Raw genomic sequence first — 25,552 nt, 5'->3', positions numbered from 1 at the left:
AGTTCTTTCAATCTCTTCACACAGGGCTTTGTTTCCAGTCCCTGGATCATCCTCGTTTCCCTCCTCTGAAACTTTTCCAGCTTGTTTGCATCTTTTTTAACCTGTGGTGCCGAGAACTGGACACACTACTCCAGATGAGGCCTAACCAGTACTGAGCAAAGGGGAACTAGTACTTCATGGGATTTGGAAATGATACTTCCATTGATCCAGTATAAAGTAGCATTTGCCCTTCATGCAGCCACATCACAGGGTTGACTCATATTTACAGCTTGTGATCTACAACAATTTGAAGATCCCTTTCACTTGCAGTATTACTGAGCCAACCAAGTATTGCCCCTCCTGTAATGATGCATTTGGTTTCATTTTCCTAGGTGCAGAACTTGGCATTTGTCCCTACTAAATTTCATTCTGCTGTTTTCAGCCCGGCATTCCAACCTATCAAGATCACCTTGAATCCTTTTTGTGAGTTTCAGGGCTTTAGCTATCCCACCCAGTTCTGTGTCATCTGCAACTCTGCACTTCCTCATCTAAATCATTATTTAAAATGTTGCACTGGCCCCAGGACTGACCCCTGAGGTACCCCACTTATACCTCTCCCCAGTTTGAGAAGGTCCCATTGATGAGCACTTATTGAGTCCAATTCTGTAGTCAACTGTGGATCCACGTGATTGTTGTTCCATCTAGCCCACTCTGAGCTAGTTTGGTAACCAGGAGATCATGGGAGACTCAGTCAAAAGCTTTGCTGAAGTCAAGATTATTACGTTCACAGCATTCCTACAGGCCATCAGGGAGGTTGCCCAATCCAAAATGAAATCAGATTCAACTGGCAAGATATTTTCTTGTGGAATCCATATTGGCTTCTTGTAATCACTTCATTGCTTTCAAGGTGTTTGCAGATTGACTGCTTCAAAATCTGCTCTGGAGGTTTCCCAGGGATTGATATCAAACTGACAGGTATGTAGTTCCCAGGTTCTTCTTTTCTTTCTTGAAGATAGGGATATTTGCCCTTCTTCCAGTCATCTGGCACTTCCCCTGTCCTCCATGATTTCTCCAAGATAATAGTGGTTCTGAGAGTTCTTCCATCGGTTCCTTTGTGATTGTAGGATGGAGTTCATCGGGCTTTGGAGTTTTGGATTCATTCAACCCAATTAGATTATCTTCTTCCTCCCCTGTAGGATTCAGTTCAAAGTCCTCTTGATAAACTTCATGCTGTGGAAAAATATACTTTTTCCAGTCCTTGTAAGCTGCAACCCCATCTCATGCCAGCAGTCCATCTTCCAGGAAGTGTAGCCCATGGTCCCAGAATCCAAATTTCTCACATTATCATCACCCTCATAGATAGGCATTCGCATGAAGTATTGTTCTTTCCCTGTCTATTCTACTTCTTTGATCTGGAAGGATTGAAGAGAAAACTGACTGAGCCCCAAAGTTCTTGACTTTTATCCCTAAAGATTCAAAGTCTGATATGATTTCTTCAAAGCTCCATTTGGCAGTTGTCATTTGTTCCCACATGTGTAAGAAGAAAGGGATACCTTTCAGTGGGCTGGATGAGCCTTGTCACTCTCTGTTACATCACTAATTCGTCCTGCAGGGAGATGGCATACCTGATGAGTCCATGGGTCTTCCTGGCATGCATGTGTTTCATTTCACACAACAGGAAGTCTCCAACAACCAACACTCTTCTTGCTCTTGCAAGCCTTGGTATCGTTGCCACTGCTTGGTCCGCTTAGCCTCTTGTTCAGTGTTGCACAGGATGGCTTGCAGTTCCTCCACTGCAGGCTGTCCTCCGGGCTGTCAGCATCTGGGTCACAGGCAGCTGACTAAGCAATACACACACCAGGACCCAGGCAACTACACTAGAGTCCAAAGTCCAATCCCAAACAAGTCCAAAACTTTACCCAACTGTCCAAGGTCAGTGCCAGGAGCAAAAGAGAAAGGTAAGTCCAGTCCAAGAGGCAAAAGTGTAGTCAAGCAAGCCAAGAGTCAAGAAACCAAGGAAGCAATGCAGACAGGAACAGGTACCTGAGGGCTGAAGCAGGAGGAGGTGCAGCAGGAGGACCAAGGTCCAGGAACAGAAGCAAGGGCCAAAAGTTTAGATCACAACAAGCAAAGAGCACTGCAGAAAGTCTAGAGAACTTCATTTTCAAGGCAGCTTCTGGAGGAGAGAGACAGGTCTTCTATAGCTTCTCCCCCAGGGTTCCCAGGTGGTGCTGATGAGGGCCCTGGTAGCTGAGGGATTGAGGGAGTAACCCTGCAACTACCTGGGCTGCTCTTCTGCTGCTCAGCCAACAGATGGAGCCCCAAAGCTGTTTTGGATCCTGACACAGCCTCATCCTTGAGTAACTGAAAGCAGTTTGAGAGCTCCACGGCTTCCACTGGTGCACAATGCCTTCTAGTTCTTCTGCACTTGCCACCCTTTTCCAAGGAGTTTCCTCCCATTTTCCCTTCCCTCAGGATTCTCCTTTACTGTCTCAGCTTGCACTTCTAGCTCCTGTCCTGCTCCCAGCTGCCACAGTTCTATCACTCTGTCTAAAAACTCCTTCTTCCATTAGGCCATGTTGATCTCAGGCAAGAAAACAAACTTTGCATGGACGCTGTAGGTCACCACCACTGGGGACTCTTCCTGGTCCTTTCTTTCTGCGACCTTTCTGATTTTAGCTTGCTGGACCTGTTGTAACAACCAGTAACCAGTGTTACAAGGAAGAAAAGGGGAGGGGGAGTAAGGGAAGAAAGAAGAAAAAATTTGAGGGGCCTCTCCCTTGACCTCCCCTGCCAAACTCTGCCACCAAATTCCTCTGAGCTGTTCAGCTACCATGTTTCCCCAAAAATAAGACCGGGTCTTATATTAATTTTGCTCCAAAAGATGCATTAGGGTTTATTTTCAGGAGATGTCATATTTTTTCCTTACAAAACCTGTAAGATTCTTGTCCTTGGAATCCTCCATGATTCCTTTCTTGTACTGGACAAAATAGCTCTTTCTTTTTGCACTCATCTTGTCTGGAGGTCAAAATATTATTCCCTTTAAATCTACCATTAAATCAGGTGTTAAACGAAGATTTACAAGACAGGAGTAGCAACACACAAGTGCATTAAGTACATCCATTACAACACACAATGTATTGAATTATGAAAAATGTCTGTTCGTTATCAAGAGCACACGTTATTTGTGCGTTGTGTCTGAACTCCGATTGGTCATTCGGCAATGAGTCTCAAGTTCATCTGTTTACATAGGCATTGGTGTTTACAAATACTTAATTAAAATGTATATTATCATTTATTTTAAGTATCAATGTCAATAATAGTATTTATGTATATTTAATTATATATTGATATTATTATTACATAATTCAATATGTCCCTTGTGTGTAATGGACGTTCTACCACATTTCCCCGTCCGTCTGCCTGACGATCTTTGTCGTTAGTCGCGAAGTCGTGTCCAACCCATCGCAACCCCATGGACAACATTCTTCCAGGCCTTCCTGTCCTCCACCAGCCCCCGGAGTCCACCTAAGCTCACACCGACTGCCTCAGTGACTCCATCCAGCCCCCTCATCCTCTGCCGTCCCCTTCTTCTTTTGCCATCTATTGTTCCCAGCATTAGGCTCTTCTCCAGGGAGTCCTTCCTTCTCATTAGGTGACCAAAATATTAACTAGGGCTTATTTTTGGGGTAGGGCTTATATTATGAGCATCCTGGAAAAATCATGCTAGGGCTTATTTTCTGGTTAGGTCTTATTTTCGAGGAAATATGGTAGAAGTCAGGAACCAGGATAAATCTCCCCACCCACACAGTTCCTGCTATTAATCAGCAGAGTTGGGGACTCAAACCAAGAAGCTCCCTCAAGTCATATCAGCAACCCAACTCGGACTCAACTCAGTATTTCTGCATGTTTCACTTCCGAGTGGCTCCAAGTCTTACTGTGTGGCAGCATATCCTGGAAGGCAGGCACGAATGCGGCAGAGGCCGTGCGAGGGAGGCTGTTCCGAGGCGGCAGAGCAGGATAGGGGTGCAGTGTGGGGAGGGAAGGGTTCAGCTCCTCAGGCTGCGCCCCTTCAGTTGCAGCTCTCTGGCACACACGGCCTCTTGGAAGAGGCTGTTGCTGGGCTAGTCCGGCCCCCATCCTTTTGCCTCTTCCACTGCAGCTCTGCTGCCAAACTCCTGCTAGCTCTTCCTGTTTGCTCACTCTCTGGGAGCTTGGCTGCTTGCAACCCAGAGATACAAGAGTCTCTAGGGAGACCAGCTGGGGCAGCCTCCTCTGATCTGTTTAGCTTGGAGCCAACCCACCAAGTATGTGTTATGCAAAGCTTAAACGCATCTCCTCTCATAACCCAAGGTCAGCTTTAGGGTTCTGCAAGGGGTATTTACTCGTAACCTTCACACAGCTCATGGCTGATAAAGCCCTAAATGGCTTGGGTCCTGGATACCTGAAAGAACACCTTCCCTATGTGCCCTCCCACCCCTTGTGATCTGGGGCAGAGGTCCTTCTCCGGGAGCCCTCTTTGAAGGAAATTAGGAGGGGAGCTACCCAGAGAAGGGCCTTTTCGGCAGTGGCACTCCGACTTTGGCCCATGTGCCCCAGGGAGGTTCCCCTGGCACCATCGCTTTATTCTTTTTAGCATCAGGTGGAAACCTTTTCATTTCCCCAACATTTTAATATTTAATTGGTTTTATCTTTGATTTTATCACTAATGGTCGGATGTAGTATGTTCTTTGTTGGATTGTTGTTTTTTCATAAGCCATCCAGAGACTGTGATATTGGGTGGCATATAAAAACTTCAAATAAAGTGCACAACTGGACAAACCCTGAGCAGGTGTGGATACGCAGCTCATCTCCCACAGTCACCCCACCTGCAGGTTACATAACCCACAATAAGCTGTGGCATGTCACCCAAACCAATCAATGTGGCATTGGCTTTCATGCATTATGCTCAGGGCTGGCCCTCCTCCGGGGGAGGGGGGCGTGAGGCCTTAGGGAGCGGGAATTAAATAACCAACAATTCTTTATTGCATGTTAAGTTGCAATCTAGGAATTGCATTCAGGAATGAGAGAGGTGGCTGTGGGATTTTCTGCCTCATGCGTCAGCAACGCTCAACTCATTTTGAGTTTGTTGTTGTTAGCCACAAAGTTGTGCCTGACCCATCATAACCCCATGGACAACATTCCTCCAGGCTCTCCTGTCCTCCGCCATCCCTCAGAGTCCACCCAAGCCCACACCCACTGCCCCAGTCACCCCACTCAAGCCACCTCAACCTCTGCCATCCCCTTCTTTTGCCATCAATCGTTCCCAGCATTGGGCTCTTCTCAAGGGAGTCCTTCCTTCTCATTAGGTGGCCAAAGCATTTGAGTTTCATCTTCAGTATCTATCTGGGAGGGCTGAGAGAATCATTTGCAGCTCTGCAACGACAGCAAAACATCTCGTGGGAGCTCTGAAGGGAGCCTACCTCAACAGGCTGATGACACATTACTGCTAATTTGCAGGCACATGGAGCGAAAGGGGTGTGGCAGATACAGTGGGGTCCATTAACCATGAACTGCAAAAATTACAGACTGTAATCACTTTATTTATTTACATCCCATCTCTTTCCCCCAAGGCATCCAAGGCAGCTTATATGATCCTCAGCTGCTTCTCTGTTTTACTCTCACAAGTGTGCGAAGCAGGTCAGGCTCGTAGTCGGTAACAGCCCGCCCTCCCCATCACCCTGTGAGTTTCATGGCTGAATGGGGAATAAGAACAAGAACACAAGAAAAGCCGGGCTGGATCGCACCAAAAGTCTAATTAGTCCAGCACTCTGTACACACCATGGCAAACCAGCCTCCCACAGGACCCCTCCAGCAGGCCGTGTGCAAGACCCCAGAGTCCCAGCCTAACATTCTAGACCCGAACCACATGCTATTTACAGTGCAAGATAAGCAAAATGTTAATTGGTGACACTATATAAATTACTAATACAGTGGTACCTTGGCTCACGCATGCCTCAGTTCACGACCAAATCAGGTCGCAAACAGAAATTTAGGAAAAAAATTTCCTCAGGTCACGAACTCCGCATCAGGTGACGATCATGGGTGCGCTCGGGGGTGGGGGGGGGGGAGATGGCTGCGATCACACCTCTCCCCCACACCCCAGTGCGTCCATGATTGTGCCTGTCTTCCCTGTGATTAAAAAAACATTTACAGAACGGAGTAACCTTATTTACATTGAACCTTGTGGGGCAATTTGATTTGGCTCACAACCAATTTAGGTCACGACCAGAGTTGTGGAACAGATTAAGTTCGTGAGCCAAGGTACCACTGTGTATTTTCTTACCATTCCCAAAGGTCATTTGATGGTTTGTATTAGACCACAGCCACTTGAACTTACACATGTGCAAACCATCACTTTAACAAAGTTGTCTTATGTGAAATCAAGAATCCTGCAAATTGAAAAAACTTACCATGGAATTTTTTTCTTATTCAGAATGTTTTGAGTTGGTGTTCAGAATGTCCACAGTTTAACCCAAATATCATTCTGGGTTTTATCTCTGCTGGATAGTCTGGCAGTGAATATGGAAGTATGTTCTTATATGTACTGGCAAGAGCCCATATCATTTCCCACTTTCTGAAACAGCAGCGACTTTAGATTCTTCCCATCTTCATTTAGTTTCTCTCTGAAATGGTTCTCATCTGAAACACTCCCTTCTTCTGCAGAGAGAGTTGCCAGATGTATATGGGGAGAAAGCCATGCTGAATATCCAAAGGACATAACAACTTCATACAGAAATGATGATTGCTAAAAGTCACATCAAAATTATGAGATGCCCTTAGAATTCTCAGGATAGATGAAAAACATTGAAGCAAAAACGTTTCTGCTCCTGCAGAAGTACAGGCACCAAGATAACAACCACACTGGGCTATAGTGCCAGGCAATCTCACAGTGATAATGGGTTATCATGTATGACACAGCATGTGTGAGCCTGGTGTACTTTAGTTCGCAGGTGATGTTCATCTTTTCACAGAAATACTGGTATGTGGCACAAAACTTCAATGCACAGTAAGCTCTGTACTCAAGGAAGGGAAAGGACATCATTGCATTAATCCTGCTTCTGTCAACCTCAAAGATCCAGCCCACACTCTAAAAATAACCCTTGGGGGAAAGCTGCCCTAAATAACAATTCCAACATTCTCATTAAGGCAAAACCTTTCTTAGGCCAACTCATCGGTCACAAATAGTGTGCAAGCTTTACAAGTTCTCCAAAACTCTCTTCACCAGGCTAGGTGTAAAACAAAACAAAAATAATTGTGGGAGAAGGGAACATCGGCCAACATTGCAGCCACAGAGTCTATACTGAGTCTAGGGTACAATCGGATGCATGCTTAGACAGAAAAAGAGAGTCCTGCAACTCCCAGTGTTGGCTGAAGCAAGCTAAGAATTGTAGGACTTCTTAAGCATCAATCTCAAATTACACTCTATAAGAAACAGAGATAGGCTGATCCTTTTTCCTTTCTAGAAAATCCAGCTGTTACCTGGATCTGTCTCTCCTTAGGCAACACACAAAGGTTCCTTCATAGATGGCAAGCAGAAGCAGAAAGAAATTACTTTTCATATTGACAAAGCTAAAGATTAATATGGTGTACTAGGTAAAATTCAGCAAGAGCCAACTTAGGTACATAAGAATATCACCATATTATTTATTAAGCTTGTATATACTGCACTAATAGTGCTGTAGGACTCTCTCACCATGAGGAGCCATGCTACCTCAGATCAAGGTTCTCTGCCCCATCCAGCACGCTGTTCCCACATTCTTCGTGAACATGCATGAGCCTTTGATCTCTTTTGAAGCTTGCACCTGTCCTCTTCATAGGATGGCCTGCCTGGGTTCTAGTAATATGGGAGAGAGAGAAAACTGTCTCCTTATCCACTTGCTCCAGACCACAATTTTGTACACACACACAGACACACACTCAGTTTGTCTGCTGTATCTACTTCTGGGTTTTGTCAGAATTGAGATTTGAGCACTTCATGAGTGAGTACCTGCTCTCCTGCTACATGAGCTCTAAGGGGTACTGTGATATAGCAAAATACAGTGGTACCTCGGCTCACAAACGCCTCAGTTCATGACCAAATTGGGTCGCGAACAGAAATTTCATAAAAATTTTGCCGCAGGTCGCGAACTCTGCATTGGGTGATGATCACGATTGCAGCTGTCTTTCCTGCACGGGCGCGATCGCGGTCATGCGGGGGGCAGGGGGGAGATGACCGCGATCATGCTCGTGGAGGGGGAGATGGTTACGATCGTGCTGGGGGGGGGGGGGGAGATGGCCACGACCATGCCCGTCTCCTCCCCAGCATGCCTGCAATTGTGCCCGTCTTCCCTGTGATTAAAACAAATATTTACAGAACGGATTAAACTTATTTAATATAAATATCACAAATAAATATTTACATTGAACCCTGTGGGGAAATTTGACTTGGCTCATGACCAATTGGGTCGTGACCAGAGTCGTGGGACAGATTAAGTTCGTGAGCCGAGGTACCACTGTATCAGAAGAAACTGCACTTTCTTTCATTTTCACTGAATGCCACATTACGTTGCATGGACTGTACCAGAAGAATAGTGTGGCCATTATGATTCAACAGGTAGTATAGTGAACTTTCCCAGCAGCTAAAAGCCAGGATAGTTTTTCTAGACCCACACCAAGGCTTTATGCTCCCATAATACTAGAACCCAAAGTCATCCCATGAAGCAGCCTGATCACAGATGCAAATAAAAAGAATTCCTTCTCCACACAGAATTCACTTCCACAGGAAGTTGCGCTGGCCACCAATTTGGACGGCTGTAAAGGGCGACTGCATGAATTCACGGAGAAGCCTGTCTTGGTGGCCTGCTTGCGGGATCCCGGGGCAGCCGCTTGACCACTGCGCGAACAGGATGCGGGGCTCAGCGGACCCTCGTTCTGATCCCGCCGGGCTCCTCTTACCCGCACCCCATTTGTAAAACTGGATGTGCGGTCCGGCGGGTGGGCGCAGCGCTCGTGGACAACAAGCCAGGGGGATCGCGTCACTTCGACCCCACGGGCAGCCGCGCGCTGAAACAGAGGGCTCCCCAAACGCGTCGGGCTGCTCCAGATTCGGGGCTAACACCGCCCCCGCCGAGGAGGCCAAGGCCCCCGCCACGCCCGCCGCCGCCCCGTGCCTCCCCTGGCCCCGGGCGCGCTCGCCGCGGCTTCACGGGCTGGGCTGGGCTGGCTGGGCTGGGCGCGGCGCCGGACGGCCCGCCCCACGCCGCTCCCGCTTCGGCCCGCCCCGCGCCCACTTCCTGGTCTGGGCGAGGACCGACGCCGCGGGCCGCCTGAGTGGCAGCGCGCGCGGCCAGCGAGCGCGCGCGCGGGGCCGCCGCGGGCCAATGGGAGAGGCGCAAAGCGCCGGCCCGAAACGAGGCCGACGAGCAACTCCCTCGGCCGGTGCCCGCAGCCGGCGCGCCCCGCTGCCCGAGCAGCCCGCGGGCGGCGGCGGCGGCGCGATGCGGGGTCCGGCGGCGGCGCTGCGCGAAGTGCTGCGCGACTTCCTCTCCTTCCACCGCGCGAACTGGGCGGAAGGGAAACTTTCGGTCTGCAACGAGGCGGCGGTGACGAGCCCGGCCCGGCGCCTGCTGGCCTCGGGCGCCGGCTTGCCCGACGGCTGGGGGAGGTGGGACGTGTACGGCATCGCGGAGAGCTGCCTGGCCATGAAGGGCGAGCGCGGCGCGGTGGTCTTCCGCAAGCTGGCCCGGGCCTTCGAGTTCCTCGAGCTCGTGTGCGCCAACCTCTTCCTCTCGCCGTGGAGGAGGGAGATCAAGTCGCTGAAGGTAGGTCGGGGGAGGCGCGGGAGCCCCCTGCGCGCTCCTCCTCCCCTTTTCAGCCTGAACAGCCCCGGGGAGTAGGCGAGGGACTGGGAACGCCGGGTCAGAGCCGTGCGATATTTTTTTTTTCGATTTATATCCTGCCTTTTTCCTCAAAGGGCTCAAGGCAGCTTACATCATTCTCCTCCATCTTATCCCCACAACAACAACCCTGTGAGGTAGGTTGGGCTGAGAGGTTGTGACTGGCCCAAAGTCACCCAGTTGGCTCCATGGCTGAGTGGGGACTCGAACCCAGATCGCCTGAGTCCCAGTCCCATGCTCTAACCACTACACCACACTGGCTCTCAGGTGCTCCATCGTGCCATTCGATCATGCTGAGGTGCCTTTTCGTGCCCCAGCCCAGGGGGCCGCCTTGACTTGGCAGCAAAGGGCCGACAAGGTTGGTGCCTGGCAGGACTCGGCAGGGCGATCATTTCACGGTTGTGGGGCTGGCACCCAAGAAGGCCCTCCCCCTTGTTGCTGCCCTCTGAGCATCCCCACAATTGGCACTTCAAAGAAGGCCTCCAAGGATGACTGTAATGTCCAAGTACATTGCATTTGGGAGAGGTACTCTGTGAACTTTCGCAGTAAAAATAAAAACATTAAAAGAGTGAAATACAGTATTAAAAAGGAAATATCAATAAAAAGGACAAATGGCCAAGAAGTCTTCCTGAAATGAAGATGGTTTCTACATGCTGAAATAGCTTTCAGCTTTTAGAGTTGTATTTTCAAGGTGGGTAGACCATGACCTTGTTTATTGCCAGAAAAATGGCAAAAGGTTTTGGAGCAACTTAAACCAACCTTCCCTGGCCTGGTACCTTCCAGATGTGCTGAACTACAATTCCTAGCATGCCCTATCAAGCCATGCTGGGGCACAAGCTGCAAAAGCTCCCTTAAAGACTAATGACACAGCCCTGTGCATTTTTCATGGGGGGGGGGCATGCTTGGAGTTGCAAGACTGACATTTTCCCTGTTCTAATGTACATGGGGAGGAATTGCAGAATTTCGTACTGGTTGCAGTGTAATAACCTGGCCCAGTCACTGTATCATCAGGCTGGGTGACTCATGCTGTTTGTTTAGTTTCCATTTACTGAAGTGGAACTATGTTGCAAATCTTCCTGCCTGCAAAATATTCCATTCACTCTGCAAGCAGTAACTTTAGGAACTGAACTGTGGAACCACAGGGAACAGTGTTATCACTGGCAAGTGATTAGTTGAGGAAGTGTGCAGTCCAATACGGTTGCCCATGACTTTGAACTCAGAGGATGAGGAGAGTCCTGTCGAAGATGGAAGGAGCAGCAAGGTGCAGATCCCTTCTCTGCTTCTCCCACCCCACAAAACACCTGCATGGTTGCTTTTGGCCAGCTCGAGTCAGAACCCTGTGCAAACTCAAACAGAAAAGAAGGCATGCCAAGCATTGCAGGCCTTTTTCTGTCTAGCCTCAGATAGGATTCTGCCTTAAGTGTTTCATGCCTACTCAAAAGGAAGATGAACTTGGGCTCTGCCAGGATACTTGGTCTCCAGGGGAGGCTCGTGCACGGGCCACCCCAAAGCCAGCTCAGAAGCTGCTCATGCAACCTCTGAGCCACGCTGTGTGTGGAAAGACTGGCGCTGGCTGCAGGGAATGGGTGTTTGAGGTCAGAGAATACAACCTGGAGCTCCAGCCTTTCCTCAACTAGACAGTGTCTCAGGGCCACAAGATTGTGTCCTAAATTACATTTTCCCATGGCTACAAGTGTAGATGCTTGCTGCAAGCATTCTGTCTTGTTCAAAAACTCTCCCTAAAGGGGCAATACCAAAAGTGGGGCAGATTTAATATAGTCAATTAATAAGCATGCCTTCTCAATCCAAAGCACTCTTACTTTTTCCTATGGAAATAATTGGGTGTAGCTGTTAAACAACTTCCAAGATCTTTTCCTATATTCCAGTAATTTTGTGGCCCATACTAAATAAACTCAAGAGTCCCGTTTTGCAACAGGGCCCATTGAACTAAGGTTTCTTTGGCAACAGTGATGCTGATAGAAGTGGCATTGCCATGTCTCCATAGTTGTGGTGTAATATTCGCAAGTTCTCACGGCATAGAATGCAGACCTCATGTCACAGCTTCGCAGATACACCCACCATTTTTCCTAGCCTGCCATGGGAAAGGCCTCTCATTTACTGGACTGCTGGTGGACTCTCAGAGGAAGGGCATTTCTACATTGGGTACAGTAGAGATGGTTTTGTATCTCTGGTGGCACACTTGGTTTCTATGCTGAATGTGCTTGCATGCACACAATTCCAGGTTGCCAATGACGGTCAAGCAAGGGCATCAATACAAGGGTTCCCTATTCTAGGATGTCCAACCATGCAGTCCAAGCTTGTAAACTTTGCTGTGAAGCAGTGAAAAGGCTTTCCCCAGAACTCTCCCTGTAGAAAGGGGCACACCCCAGTGCTTAAGTCATGTGAGAAAACATGGGGGAAAGCTAATGAGAGTTAAGCCCCTTCCTCATCTTCTCCTTCAGTTTAGCCACACCATCCCCCTAGTGGCTAAGAAGCTATCTTGAAGACTAAGGAGACTGGGTCCAGTCTGAGCCCCAGTAATTCTTGCACTTGTACTGTCCAATGGAGTTAATAACGACAGTGGTGCCATCAAGACAGTCTAGGTTGCTACTTAGGAGAATGAGCAGGAGGTCCCCCCAGCACAAGCCAACTGACTTACCAAATTTTGAAATCAGTGATGTAATATAAAGTGAAGTCAGAAAGAAGGCAGGAGCTGTAAGACCACTGAAGTCCAGAGTTAAAGATTAGCTAACTGCCTGACTTTTAAAAATTAGGCTAACACAGCTTAACCGTGTGCCAGCACTTGTTTTGCTGAAATTCCATTTGATGGAAAAGAACGGTGCTCTGGTTTGTCTGTCCTTTTGATTAGAAACTTATTTCTGCAACTGCTATAAATGGCAACAGCACTCCAGAGACCATGCTGCTAGGATTATTTGTTCCCTAGCAAGAGTGGGATCCAAGTTCTTTGCCCCAAAAGCTGTATTTTTCATTCTTTGTAATTAAACTTATTCCTTACTATTTGCTATTATTATTATTATTATTATTATTATTATTATTATTATTATTATTATATTCTGTTTATTGGAAAGGGATCAGTGCTGAAGCTCTATGTCTTAACAATAAGGGCTAAAAATCTTTCTAGAGCTATAGAACTTCCCCAAGCAATTCTTAACCAGATCCCAAACATTTGCAGAGTTTGATTGTCATTGTCCAAAGCATCAGATTATTGCAGCTGTTGGTTGAATGTTTGCCTGCCACTGAAAGTTCTCACCAAAATTTTTCGGTGTCCTGTTACACAAAGGAAGAAATTCTGGGGTGTATCAATGCATGAACTTGATAATCAGTGCAAATGAGGAGCTGACATATGAGAGAGGGTTTGCATGAGGGATTTGGCGAGCAGAACGGGGGAAAGAAAAGAGTGGTTACACACAAATTGGAAGTATCTGGGGTGGCTTGACGGGGAGGCCACATTCTAGCCTTTTAAAAAATGTGTTTCGGTGGAAAATGAAGCGAGTTAGGAAAGAGGGGAAAAAGACTGATCCCTTGGAATGTACGCATGCCGCCTGTGGTTCAAAATGGTTATGCACCCCTCTATTCATTGCACCTCTGATACCAGGGAGGCAGCATGGGCCCTTGAGCACATTTGGCCCCTGTGAGCCGCATCAGTGCTGCAGCATCTGAACCATCCATACCCACGGAGCCCCTAATGTGGCACTCAGGGTGGCACTCATGAAACACGCCTGGCTGCTCAAGGAGCTGGTCCACGCTCTTGAGGACTATAGGATTGCATCCAGTCTGTAGGATGGTGCTCTTGGAGGACACTGGGTTCCTGTGATTGGTATCAGTGCTGCAGCACCATCCTCCATGTTTAGCACAGGTTCACATAGTCCCGAAGTGACCCAGAACAGGCAGTGCAGGTTACACGACAGTCTGCCCACTAAGTGGACCTTGCTTGTCGAGGACTTCCCCTGAGTGAGCGAGTTAGTTAGTTTATATAAATATCTCAGGATGGCTTACAACAATTTAAAAGAACAATTTAAAAAAAATCTAATAACATCCAATAACAATTAAAACAACAACACGGTGTAGTACAATAAATAAACACTAAATAAATCAGATTAAGTCAAAACAAAGCAAAAGCAACTTCAGAACCATTAAAATTATTAATTTTTAAAATACCACTTAAACAAAAAGGTTTTGACCTGGTGGTGAAAAGAGTATAAGCTCAGCGCCAGGTGTACCTCTCTGGGGAGCACATTCCACAGTCTGGGCGGCACTGCAGAGAAGGCCCTAATCCAAGTTGATGTCCTTTTTACCTCTTTTAGAGAGGGTTCCCAGAGCAGGACTTCTCCCGCAGATCTTAAGGGACATGAGGGCATATAAGGAAGGAGACGTTCTTTCAGGTATCCTGGTCCCAAGCCGTTTAGGGCATTATAGGTCAATGGACTATTGTCCATTTTGGCTGATTGGCATGGTAGTCTGAACATCTAGAGCAGGGGTGTCCAACCTATGGCCCACAGGCCGCATGTGGCCCAGGATGGCTATGAGTGCAGCCCAACTTACTTAAAACATTGAGATTTTTTTTTTTTTTTTTGCAATTGGGGGGGGAGGGGACTCGATTGTGCAGTTCTCAAGCATTAACTTCGTTGTGTTGCAATGTCACATAAAATAAATGTACATATGCTCTTGCTATTTGTACACATGGTGACAGATACCACGAAAATTATGCACAGATTTTTATTTTTTTTTTTGCTCATCAGCTTTTGTTAGTGTTTGTGTATTTAATGTGTGGCACAGGACAATTTTTCTTCTTCTAATGCAGCCCAGGGAAGCCAAAAGGTTGGACACCCCTGATCTAGAGGGTAGCAAATTGGAGAATATCCAACATGGACCTTGGTGTGAATGTGCCACTGGCACATTTGCACACATTTTGAATGTCCCACATCTAGTTTTTTCTTCACTAAACTAGGCTGGATAAAACTGGCCATAATTTTTTAAAGGCATTAAACACTTCATTTTGTTGAGGTCCTGTTCCACAATAGGTATGTGACTGGCCACCTTGTTTCTGGCGCAGAAAACGGAAAAATGGGAAGGCACCAAATTGAAGGAGCAGGAGGGGAAAATCTTGAGTGCCACACATTCTAATTAGGAACCCTTGGGAAGGACTGCCTTGAGTCCTAGGTTTGCTGCAAAAGGGTTCTTAGGGCCAAACTCAAGTTGGGTTTGCCCCAAGGGTTGCAAGCCACAGTGGGGAATGGGGTGTGCTAACTTTTCCCATCCTTGTGTTTCCCCTCCCCAGACTTTTACAGGAAACTATGTCTACTACGTACAGTCTGTTCTCCCAGAAGGGGTGGTGCAAAGACTGCTGAAGGAAATAGGTTACGTCCCAACCACGGCCACTGAGTTTTCACTGGTGAGGAAGCCGGATGAGGGGGAAGCCGAGCAAGCAGCCTTTGAAATATTCCTTGCCAGACTCGAATGCGAGGATCTCCTTGACATGGCTGAAGATGTGAGGGACAGTGATTTGGGGGACATACTGCAGAAGAGAGCCCAAAGGCGTTGGCATCCTGCAGGGAACCTAGCTGGAAAGGCCCCGCCTTTTCTGGGAAAGGAAAATGTGGTTGTTGGAGGAAGAAACGAAAGGCAAGGAGGCTTCAGTCCTCCACAGACAGATGTGGCCCCCAGCAAATTGACTTTTGAAGAAGCCAAAAACACAGAGCTCAGAAGTGAGCTTGGCCTCCAGTGCACCACAGCGGAGCCTCGGGCAGCCCCTTCCAAATGTGTCTGCAAGCAAAATGCAAACCAATGGATCCAAGCAGGTGCCTCAACAGGCTGCCCTGTCAAAGGCTCCGATAGTGAGGATTTCCTGATTAAGTATAGTGACCTTGTCATTGGCCAGAAGCCTCTCCACTTTGCAGATGTCCCTCCCAAAGCATCAGATGATGCAACTCCAAACACGGGAGTCATGGGGACAAAGCTAGGGCTACCAACAAACGGGGCACCCTCCCTCACTCTTCTGTCCCCCAGTGCAAGCGGCCCGCAGGCTTTAGCCATACTGAATGATGTCACTTTAGAAAGCAAGGTCCCTTATGACTATGGAAGCCCAGAATCTTCCACAGAGACCATTGAATCCAAAATCTGTGGTGCCATGAGGTGCCTGAACCTTCACAGAGCAAATCTAATGGACCATCCCCAAGAATTGAAAGGGGACAACATGCAACATGACAACCACCATGCGGGGCACAGCTGCTTGAGGGAAGAGAGACCCACTGACTTGTCCTCAAGTGAGAAGACGCAGTCCAAGAAAGACTGTGTGGAGAGACTTGTGCATCCTGTAGAGGAAACGGCACAAACAGAGTCCAGAGGAAGCAAGGGGAGAGCCAAAGATTTTAGTCATTCTCAGATGAAACTTGCAGATCTGCCCGGTGGCACCAGGGAAGGCTTTCATGTCGACCTCTATTCATCAGACCTCTTCTGCAGCATTGCTGGTTGTGGCTGTACCATGGCTGGTTCAAACTACAGCAGGCCTCTGGCAGGCCTTCCAGGAGCATGTGATGCTGGACAGTACTGCAGGCATTGCCAAGAGTTGCTCAGGTCAAGCCACCCCTTGGCTCAGTATCACAGCAGCATTCCAGCCAGAGTGCCATACAGAGAAGGCTCTCCTTTCCAGTTCTCCTTCTCAGACTTCCAGTCTTGTGTTGCGCCTGTGACTGAAACTAACCCAGAGGGTTATGTCATCATCAACAAGGAGCACTAAGCCGCAAGGGCAACTGGTGCCCGTACATTCCAAGTTTGCAATGTCATTTATGGGCAAAAAGAAAAATGTGTTCAGCAGCACATTTGAAAAATGCATCCTTTTGAAAAAAAAATACTTTAATCGATACAAGAAAATGCATATTTCAAAAATGCACAGAACTGTAAACTTACAAAAATACGTACAGGAAAAAAAACCAAGACTTGCAATCTGTTACAGATGGAGCAAGCTTTAAGATGCAGTTCAGAGAACCTTGAAAAGCTTGAGCTTTGCTGATTTGCGTAGGCCTAACTATGCTTGCTGCAAACGTTTGAAAAGTTACATCCATGAAAAAGCATCCTGGGAGTGAGTGCTGTTTCCTGGGCTAACCTGACACAAGGCAGGCCACTTGGTAATGTCATTAAATTAACTAGATTATAAAAACCTCTGATACAAATTTGTATCTTGCTCTGCCTCAGCTCAGTGTGGGTAGAGTGTATTTGAATTAAATCCCAAGGATGGTCCCTCTAGAGGGGTGTTTTTTCTTGTGATTGTATTTCAGATGTTGTCTGTTCAGCTAAAAAGAAGCATAAATCTGCTAGTATACTTCTAAAATCATACTGTTCCAATGAATAATTAAACCAGTTTTCAAACTGTTCCATTTAATCTGAAAAAGAACAAACCACAAGATGTCTTTCAACATCACTAGGTGTTTAATAAAGAAGTAAGAAGAGGAATGTTAGAATGTGACTCTTCTAAAGGATGGGGCAAAAATGCTTCAGTAAATAAAATAGCTTTTGACTTCTGTCTCCTCCGTTCATTTCTTTCCATACTGCAGAACTGTAGTTTTATGAAATGCCAAGGTTACTTTCCAGAAACAATTCTGAACAGTACATTTTACACACATCATAGCCATCTGTACAAAAATGCATACTTTAAAAAAATCAAGTAAACTCAATTATTGTTTCGATACAACATGCACACATCTCCCAAAGGGGAAACACGTTCTTTACAGTAATTGCTTAAACTTGCACCCACATCTGTACATAGAGTTCAGAACAGTATCAGGGTTGGAGCCACAATGAAAGGCAGCCTTTTTAAACACACATGCTCTCAGACGGTCATCTTGTGACCTGGATCAATACAGGCCATTGAACAAATACGCCTGTTCAGGTCATGAAGGCATCACAGTAGATGATGAACATATGCAAATAACCAGTCTAAATAGATCATCTCATGATGTGTAGGTGGGGGAAACCCAAGGAATACAAGGTTCTAAATCTGAAATTACTAAGTTCTAAGTTCTAAATCTGAAATTACTCAAATGTCTGGATTACTCAGGCATTATATGTGAGATGTTTTTAGAACTACGCAATAGTGCCACTTACAATTTAATAGAGTTCTGCAAATGAGCTTCATGTTGCAAGCACTGCCCAAGCTCCCCGTGCAGCATCTGTGCAATTTCCTAGTCGTCTCCTTGTCGCAGTCAAGCTAACTCTGACAACATGGGACTCTTCTCCACAGCTGCCAAAGTGCTCTTTCTCCATTAGAGAAAGTGCCACAGCATTATTGCAGCTGATTCAACCCTTTAAAGGTGGGTGAAAAGGAACAGAAATTCCACAGTGATCCCACAACCTGGACTGCTGGTGGGCTCCTTCCTTCCTTCCTTCCTTCCTTCCTTCCTTCCTTCCTTCCTTCCTTCCTTCCTTCCTTCCTTCAGCACTGGATGGGCTGCAGGAGGGCTGTGGCAGTGCTTGCAACACAAAACTGCGCAAGGTTCCTATGCAGTTACTCTAGATAGCATGATAGCCCACAATTAGTTCCAAGCACAAATGGACATGTGGGTAATTGCATCCACTCTTCCCAACCATCAAGGCATGTCTCTGCAATTGAGCATAATCGCCACATCTCTGGAAACAATGCAATTAACTTGGATTACGGGGCAGAGAATCTAGCTGAAAGATTCAACTTGTACACTCTCTGGCTTCACACCCCATATTAAATCCCTTGGGAATTTTAAGCCAACACTTAAAGTCCCCTTGTGTCTCACAGATGATTGAGGGATACTTATTGCAGGGAGCACCAAGAGGTCCCCTGAACCACAGGAACTCCTTTATCACTGGCTGCAGTCTGGCTTTTAAAGTGCCTCTGTACTACCCACATCTGGATCGGCCACCTAGAGCCACACGAGCACCCTCTCCCTGCAAAACAGCAGCAGCAGCAACCAGGGAGTGCTGCATCCACCCCATGCTTTAAAAAATATTCTGAAAAAATATAGCAGGCTACAACACTACAATTTAGTAAGGACAACACTGACTTTCTCAGTAACCTTGTTTTGGCTACAGCACTGCTAACACAAGCTGAATCTGCTACTGGGAGTGATTTCATTTTCTCCTCATTCATCCAAGGAGTTCAGGGTGGTGCATGTATTTTCCACTCTGTCCCCAGAACCAAATACCCTTTGAAGTAAGGTTACACTGAAGGATGGTGACAGGTCTAAATTTCATGACAACTCTGAATACAGGTCTGCCAGGTTTTAGACAGACTCTAACCACTAAACACCACTGTCTCTTTAAACAACACACCCTTGGAAACTCACCTTGATGATCTTGTAGCAACAGTAAGATGCAAACTAGCTCTTGGTAAGGATACAACAGGTGCCCTGAACTGTTATGAGAAGCACTGGAAAAAAACTAGCCATTCACATTACGTGAGTTCTATCCCTCCTGTTCACACAGAATTTTACAACCATGGCTATAAAAAGCAGACAATTTTAATTAAAATAGCTAATATATCTAAAGCAATTTATCCATTGACACATCTGAACTTTTTTTCTTCACAACCGTTTTAAACACATTCTTTTTAAAAATGCAGGCAGATGCTAAACCAGCTGAGTAATAAAAACCACAGCATTTTAGACTAACAGGAGGAGTCAATGTATAATTACAAAAATTGAAGAAAAAACTGGAAAAATCTCAAATCCTTCATTTTTCATTCAACAGAAAGGTAGTTTGTAAATGAAAACAAAAAGCAAGCACAAAATACATGAAATGTGTCTACACCAAGCATAAGCAAAGCTGCCCCCCAGTGAGTTCTTTCAGATTGCCCGAAGCTCACAAAACCGTTTGGAGGATGAGCAAAACATCTGCCTGAAGTCAAAAGCAGCTTGGGGAAGGGGGCATAAAACAGGTTACACCAGCAATCTTTCCCTTCTGGAAATGTCTCACAGACAATCATCAATCTGGGGACAGTCAGTTCCAAGAACAGCTGGGGGAGCGCAACTCAGGATAGGTTGCGGCCATTTCTTCTGAAAAAGAAACTGAGATTCAAAGGTGCAAGCAAGCAGTCCATTTTCCCTTGGCACAGGTCACAATCCAGAAGACCTCTAAAGCTGTTCCTCTCAACTCTTCCTCAGCTTCCCCACTCCCTGCTCTCTCTCGCACTGGATCACACAAAAACCTCAGAATCAGTTCCTGCAAATGGCAAACTAGTCATAATGGCAGATCTCCTAAAGATTACGCTGCGTGTTGCAGAGGGACAATATTTGGTCCTGATTTTCTTTGTATTTTTCCATCATGTCCTCTAGGTCATGATCAGCTGGAAGCACCTGACAAACAAGCAACCAAACATTAAAATCATGAATCCCTCAAAAAAAGTGGGAACAATTTCATTTAAATACGAGCCAAGAAAAGCCCTGCTGGATCAGACCAACAGTCCATCTCCTTCGGTGTTCTGCTGACCCAGGGCAACCGTGTGGAAAACCCACAATCGGACAGGAGCACTACGGAACCTTCCTTCTCATATTTCCCAGCAACTGGTGCACACAGGCTTACTGCCTCTGATACCTGAGGCAGCATAAAGCCATCGGGACTAGTGGCTAGTGATAACCTTTTCCTCTGTGTATTTATCCAGACCCCTTTAAAGCCCTCCAAATTGCTGGCCATCACTCCACCTTGTGAAAGTGAATTTCAAGGTTTAATTATATGCTCTGAACAAGTACTTTCTTTTGTCTGGCTGGCTGTTTGCTCCCTCTCGCCCGGCTCCCCCATGCCCATCTGTGGTGCAGCAGGCCACCAAACTCCAGTAGTGTTTGCTGCTATCTGTGGTTTCAGGCATCTATGGGGGGGAGAGGGGGGGCTTGGAACCTATCCCTCACCTTTTCAGAGGTCCTACTGTACTTACAAGCACTGGAGAAGGAACTTTAAACAGTGTCTGTTTAATTAGCCAGTCTTCATAGAGCTGATGAATAGCTTCTAAATATTCCTATCCAAAAAAGAGAAATGGGTGGAAACAGATGTTTGTTTACAGCCAACACAAAACTTCTATAAGAGCTGTGGTTTGATCAATGAAGCCTGGAAAAATTCAGTTCATACCAATCTGTATAACCCAGACTTAAAATGCTAAGCAGTTGAAATAGATGCCAAACACTCCCATCAGATTTGGTTAGCTCTTCATAACAGCATAAGAAGATCACTTATGCTGCTCAGAAGATCAGACTGAAGACCCACCTAGACAAAATTCTTGTTTGCTCAAAATGGCCTGTGGAAGCGCAAGAGACAGGTAGAGGCAGCTGCCTCTGACACTGGAGGCACTCTATTGCCATGATGGTCAGACTTTGTTATGCTCCATGAATTTGTCTAACTGCCCTTGAAAGTCATCCAGATTGGCACGATCACCACATTTTGTGGTCGCATGCTCCGCCCTTTAACTACATGCTGTGAGAAGTGTTTGCTTGTGTCTGTCATGCATCTTCCTCCAATCAATTTTGTGAGATGACACTGCATTCTGGTACAAGAGGAGGAGATAATTTTCCACTTTATATTCATTCTTTCCAAAAGTTTACACACTCGCTACAGCACACCAAACGTTGCAACCATGTTCTGCACTTTTTTCAACTCTACCCTAACTTTTTAAAACGGTAACTGAACATGCAGTGTGGGGGAGGATTCCTCCCTTTTTCTTTTGTACATTGGATCGCATAGTTAAGGAGATGTCTGTCGCGCACTGACTCCTTTTCCTCCAAATTTCTGGTACTACTGAATTACGTGACGGGGTCTCTCCTTTCTTTCCCTGTTATTTCTCCCCCAGCAGTTTGCTATTGTGTCAATAGGAAACCTCACCGGTCATGCTTTTTGAATGTATCCTGGTCTACTTTGCTGCTCCCTTTGACAGGAAGACATACAAGGAAATCCAATTTATGTATTGGATTACATATATTGGATAGCAATAACTTGTGCAAGACCAGCAAAGGAAGGAAGGAAGGAAGAATACAACCCCATTTGTCAATGTTTGGGAGACTGGAAAAAAAATTAAAAACTAGGGAACATAAACAGGGCAGGGAAGGGGCTGAATTGCAGAAACAAGACAGGTTCTGCCCTGCATATATACTGGAGCCAGCTAGAGAACTGAGAGAGGAGGAGGGAAAGAATAGCCAAAACAAGCCAAATCATCTGTTGGAACTTGCCATGGGTTGTTCTGCAAACCATCAACCCACCATGGGTTAGCCACAAGGTGGTTTAGTGTGACATGCAAACCTGCCCAGCCAATCTGCATCTGCCATGTCTGCAAGGGTGATGGGATGGGGCGAGGAGGGAATGGGGAAGCAAGCGGGTTGGTGCTGTGCAGGTTCTGACTGTGTTAAAGAACTACCAGGTGTTTATGTAGTGCAGTGCTCCTTTTGGTTAACAGCTATTCAAAGTTTTGTTGCTAAGCAGTGATGCTCATATGGCCCCAGGGCCCTCTCCCAGGGTGAACTGATGCACTGCAATTTTGTATGGCAAACTTAGAGCTCTTTCATCTGCTGCCCCATCAAGCCCTCAGGTCACAACCTACCTTTCAGCAGTAACCCTGCAGTCTCCGTAGGTAAGAAAGGGGAATTCACTGACACCAGCCCGAATGTAGCATAGTCCCTCCACCCTCTCTGTGTTAGGCAAGGGGAAAGCCTAGGCATGAAAACTGTGCACACCAAGTTTCCACCTGCCAGCATCTGTGCCTAAAATGCAGGCCTCAAAGAAGGGGAGCCACACAGACACTGGAGGAAGTTGCATGGTGATTCACAGGTGGAGCGGACTAGTGACATCGGACCATTTACGCTTCCTGTCACATAGGGAATACGTGGCACAACCTGGCTAGGATGTGATTTCCCTTCCATCCTGGTGAGTTTTCATGCAAACCAGCCCTTATACCCCCATCAGGAAAAGCCACTCCAAAAGGTTTGAAGCTGGCTTCCTCCTTACCAAGGGAATGACCTTCTCTTCTTCCCTACACCTCCTTTTCAGTCTCTTGTAACATGTCTCAGGAGATGTCTGTAGATAAACTGCCATTAAAACATTCAGAAACATATTAAACAGTGTCAGCATTTCAAAAGCCTTTTCTGGAAGGCCTTGCAGACAAATTATATTTATAGTTCACTGTTCAGAAAAAAAAATAAACGATCCAAGAAATTTAGAAATCTGTTACAAATGTAGGGTATGCTGATGCTTATAGGAAGTAACACTGTCATGTGGAAATGTGGGTAAGGGAGATGTGATGAGACGGTAAGGCTGGGGGTAGGTGCATTGGGTCAGCCAGGCTTCATTCTGCCTGTGCCCCTTATCCCTGCTCCAAATCACTCAGCGTGCAGTTTATCCTACACACATTGTAGGGCTTCCAAAGCAGGCAAATATGCATTTGAACTGCACAAAGGGAACTACATGGGGGGAGAAGGGCTTTAGAGCGGAGAAAGGCCTGAAAGGAAAAGGATTAATTCCTCCTCTGTTTTCAATGGGAGAAAATAAGCTGGGCTCCATTTCACATTCTCCTAAAATATGCTGTTAGTCCCTTAAACATAAGACAAAAATTACAACTACAGCCCATCTCATGCAACCAACTCATGGTTAGGTTTCAAAGAAAAGACTGCCAAGACACATGCATGTTACCTATCAGGTCAACTGAAACATTAATGTTCTTTAGGATCCACTCAAACCATTCCGTCAATACCACGTAATCCACTTCAGGCATTTTCCCACTACAACAAATAAGAAATACATAGTTGAATAAACGTGCACAGTTGTACAACTTAAATAATAATTTAAGAGAGTGCCCATCTGTCACACAACAGATGGTGCTGCCCTGCAGCTCAACACACATTTTACATCTGTTCCCTTGGAAACCCCCAGCAGAAACCAGCTTTGTCTTCTACCACACCCACACTTCTGCCAAAATATTTCCCTAAAAGCTGGCTGCATCTACAATCAGCATTCACTGAAACTACTTCAGTGAGATTCTGAATCAACCTTGTATTTGATCAATTGCCTCTAGGTGACCAGGAATTCCCTGTGGGCAAATAAGCTGGGTGATGAGGAAGGTACAGGTTATTCTATCCCTTTCTTGCCAGTCTGCTTGATTTCTGCTCAAGCTACAGAAGAAGGAAAGCCTCCGTGACCTGCATGAAGGAGAAGGCAGAATGGCCTGCTTTGTACTTGTCAATTTTTTATTAGCCTGCTAAGAGGAAAGCAGCCTGCATTTCCATACTGGACCCCTCTTCCACAGCTGCATGGAAATGCAGGGCATTTGCTTCTTAGGAGACCGATAAAAATAAAAACAAGATTACCATCTAGTAAATTTTGATAGCTTATTTACAAACTTGTTCCAAATAATTTTGATGAAAAAAGATTATCTATAATTATTGAATCTTTATTACTGAGACATTCATGAAAGGGGAAGGAGGGAAGCTTATCCTTTGCCATGGAGTAATTTTAGCCTTTAAAGCCCCATTGCAGCTGTCTGTCATCACCCCTCTCCCTCTCAAAGCTTTAAAGATTTCCTGGTTGAAATGCAACCAGCAAGGCTGTTTTGCTATGCTGCAGTTTGTAGCAATGAATTCAACAAAACTTGAAGAAGATGCTTGGCTCATTACATGTGAAACACAAAATCTTTAGGTTAGATTTTAGATTCATCATTCATCAATTCTCATATGAGTACAATCTTATGTATGTTTAGGCAGAAAAAGTGGCTAGGGGATTCTGGAAGTTGTGGTCCTTTCTTTCTGCATAGTACTGCACACCAAGTAATACTGATGCACAGCCTCCAAATCTGTACAAGACTCTCAGTATTTGAAAGCTTAATCAATAAATGCACATATAAAAATGTAATAAATAAATAAAGGTTGGGCTCCTTAGCCTACAAATAACCTAAGAATCCAGGTTTGCACATCACACTGCTTATGATAGAGTCTAAGCAGAGGCTGAGTATATAAGCAGATGTAGCACAAAACCCACTATTACATACAAACAAGGCCAGTGACTCCTACAGCGTCTAGTCGGAACAAGCCCAGAAACAGAATAAATCCCAAACTGTCAACAATACACATTGTCATGACATGTTAGGAAATTAAGCATGACTTGGAGCATCCCTAAATGTCTACAGAAGATACATTTCAACAGTACTTTTTATAAGAAATGAAAAATAAACCATGCTGGGTCTCTTACAGAGAATTTACAAAAAGAAATTCCCAATTAGAATTTCTTAAAACTTGTATCCCCAGTGTTATACGAAACGGAGCGTGACTTAGAGCATCCCTACATTTTTCAGGAGAAAAGCAAGAGAGTGCCTGGGGGAGGACCTTTTTAAACCGATCTTTCTCTTTTTCCCTGCTTTCACATCCATAATGTTCATCACATGCACCTGACACATAAAACATACATCGGGCTCATGGTTCTTGCTGTGTGTTTCTTTATTCAGAATAGATTCACCACATGCCAACAACCTTAGAAGCCTCCTTCAAATGTTTATATATTAGGACCGGGCTTAGTTATCATAAGATTTCAAAGTGCTCCTCAACTTGCTCTTTGCAGCAACGTTTTAATCAAATCTGTTCATCTGTCCTTCATAAAATCAAAAACACAACACACTGAAGTACAGTAAAATTAAAATGCAAGTTACA

The 25,552-nt window shown here is 45.9% G+C and overlaps 2 protein-coding genes across 3 annotated transcripts in view; one reads left to right on the top strand and one right to left on the bottom strand.

The window, feature by feature from the left end:
* Positions 1–9,496: 9,496 nt before the first annotated feature.
* On the top strand, positions 9,497–17,434 carry LOC123025395 (spermatogenesis-associated protein 2-like). Its single transcript, XM_044434070.1, has 2 exons — positions 9,497–9,821; positions 15,196–17,434. Exons 1-2 carry the CDS (start codon positions 9,498–9,500, stop codon positions 16,651–16,653), a joined length of 1,782 nt encoding a protein of 593 aa, XP_044290005.1. The 5' UTR covers position 9,497; the 3' UTR covers positions 16,654–17,434.
* The window catches only part of TK2 (thymidine kinase 2), a 22,684-nt gene continuing 14,451 nt past the window's right edge, over positions 17,320–25,552 (bottom strand). The window contains exons 7-10 of one of the 2 annotated variants that reach the window (XM_044434071.1): positions 23,547–23,635; positions 22,866–22,945; positions 20,812–20,892; positions 17,320–20,236 (exon numbers count right to left, since the gene is read on the bottom strand). In XM_044434071.1, the coding sequence (XP_044290006.1) occupies positions 20,138–20,236; positions 20,812–20,892; positions 22,866–22,945; positions 23,547–23,635 (349 nt within the window). In that variant the 3' untranslated portion in view covers positions 17,320–20,137. The remainder of the gene's footprint in view (positions 20,237–20,811; positions 20,893–22,865; positions 22,946–23,546; positions 23,636–25,552) is intronic. The other variant, XM_044434072.1, reaches the window with a different exon arrangement.

The sequence above is a fragment of the Varanus komodoensis genome, unplaced genomic scaffold, assembly GCF_004798865.1.
Source record: "Varanus komodoensis strain SLA01 unplaced genomic scaffold, ASM479886v1 scaffold27, whole genome shotgun sequence".
In the NCBI taxonomy this organism is placed as follows: domain Eukaryota; kingdom Metazoa; phylum Chordata; class Lepidosauria; order Squamata; family Varanidae; genus Varanus; species Varanus komodoensis.
The sequence above is the reverse complement of the archived record's forward strand: the minus strand, read 5'-3'. Positions and strand labels throughout refer to the sequence as shown.

What these genes read in the sequence shown, in the direction of transcription:
- LOC123025395 (XM_044434070.1), top strand. Translation starts at nt 9,498, where the DNA reads ATGCGGGGTCCGGCGGCGGCGCTGCGCGAAGTGCTGCGCGACTTCCTC. An exon ending in GGGAGATCAAGTCGCTGAAG is followed by an intron (nt 9,822 to 15,195) that starts GTAGGTCGGGGG and finishes TCCCCTCCCCAG; the next exon opens with ACTTTTACAGGAAACTATGT.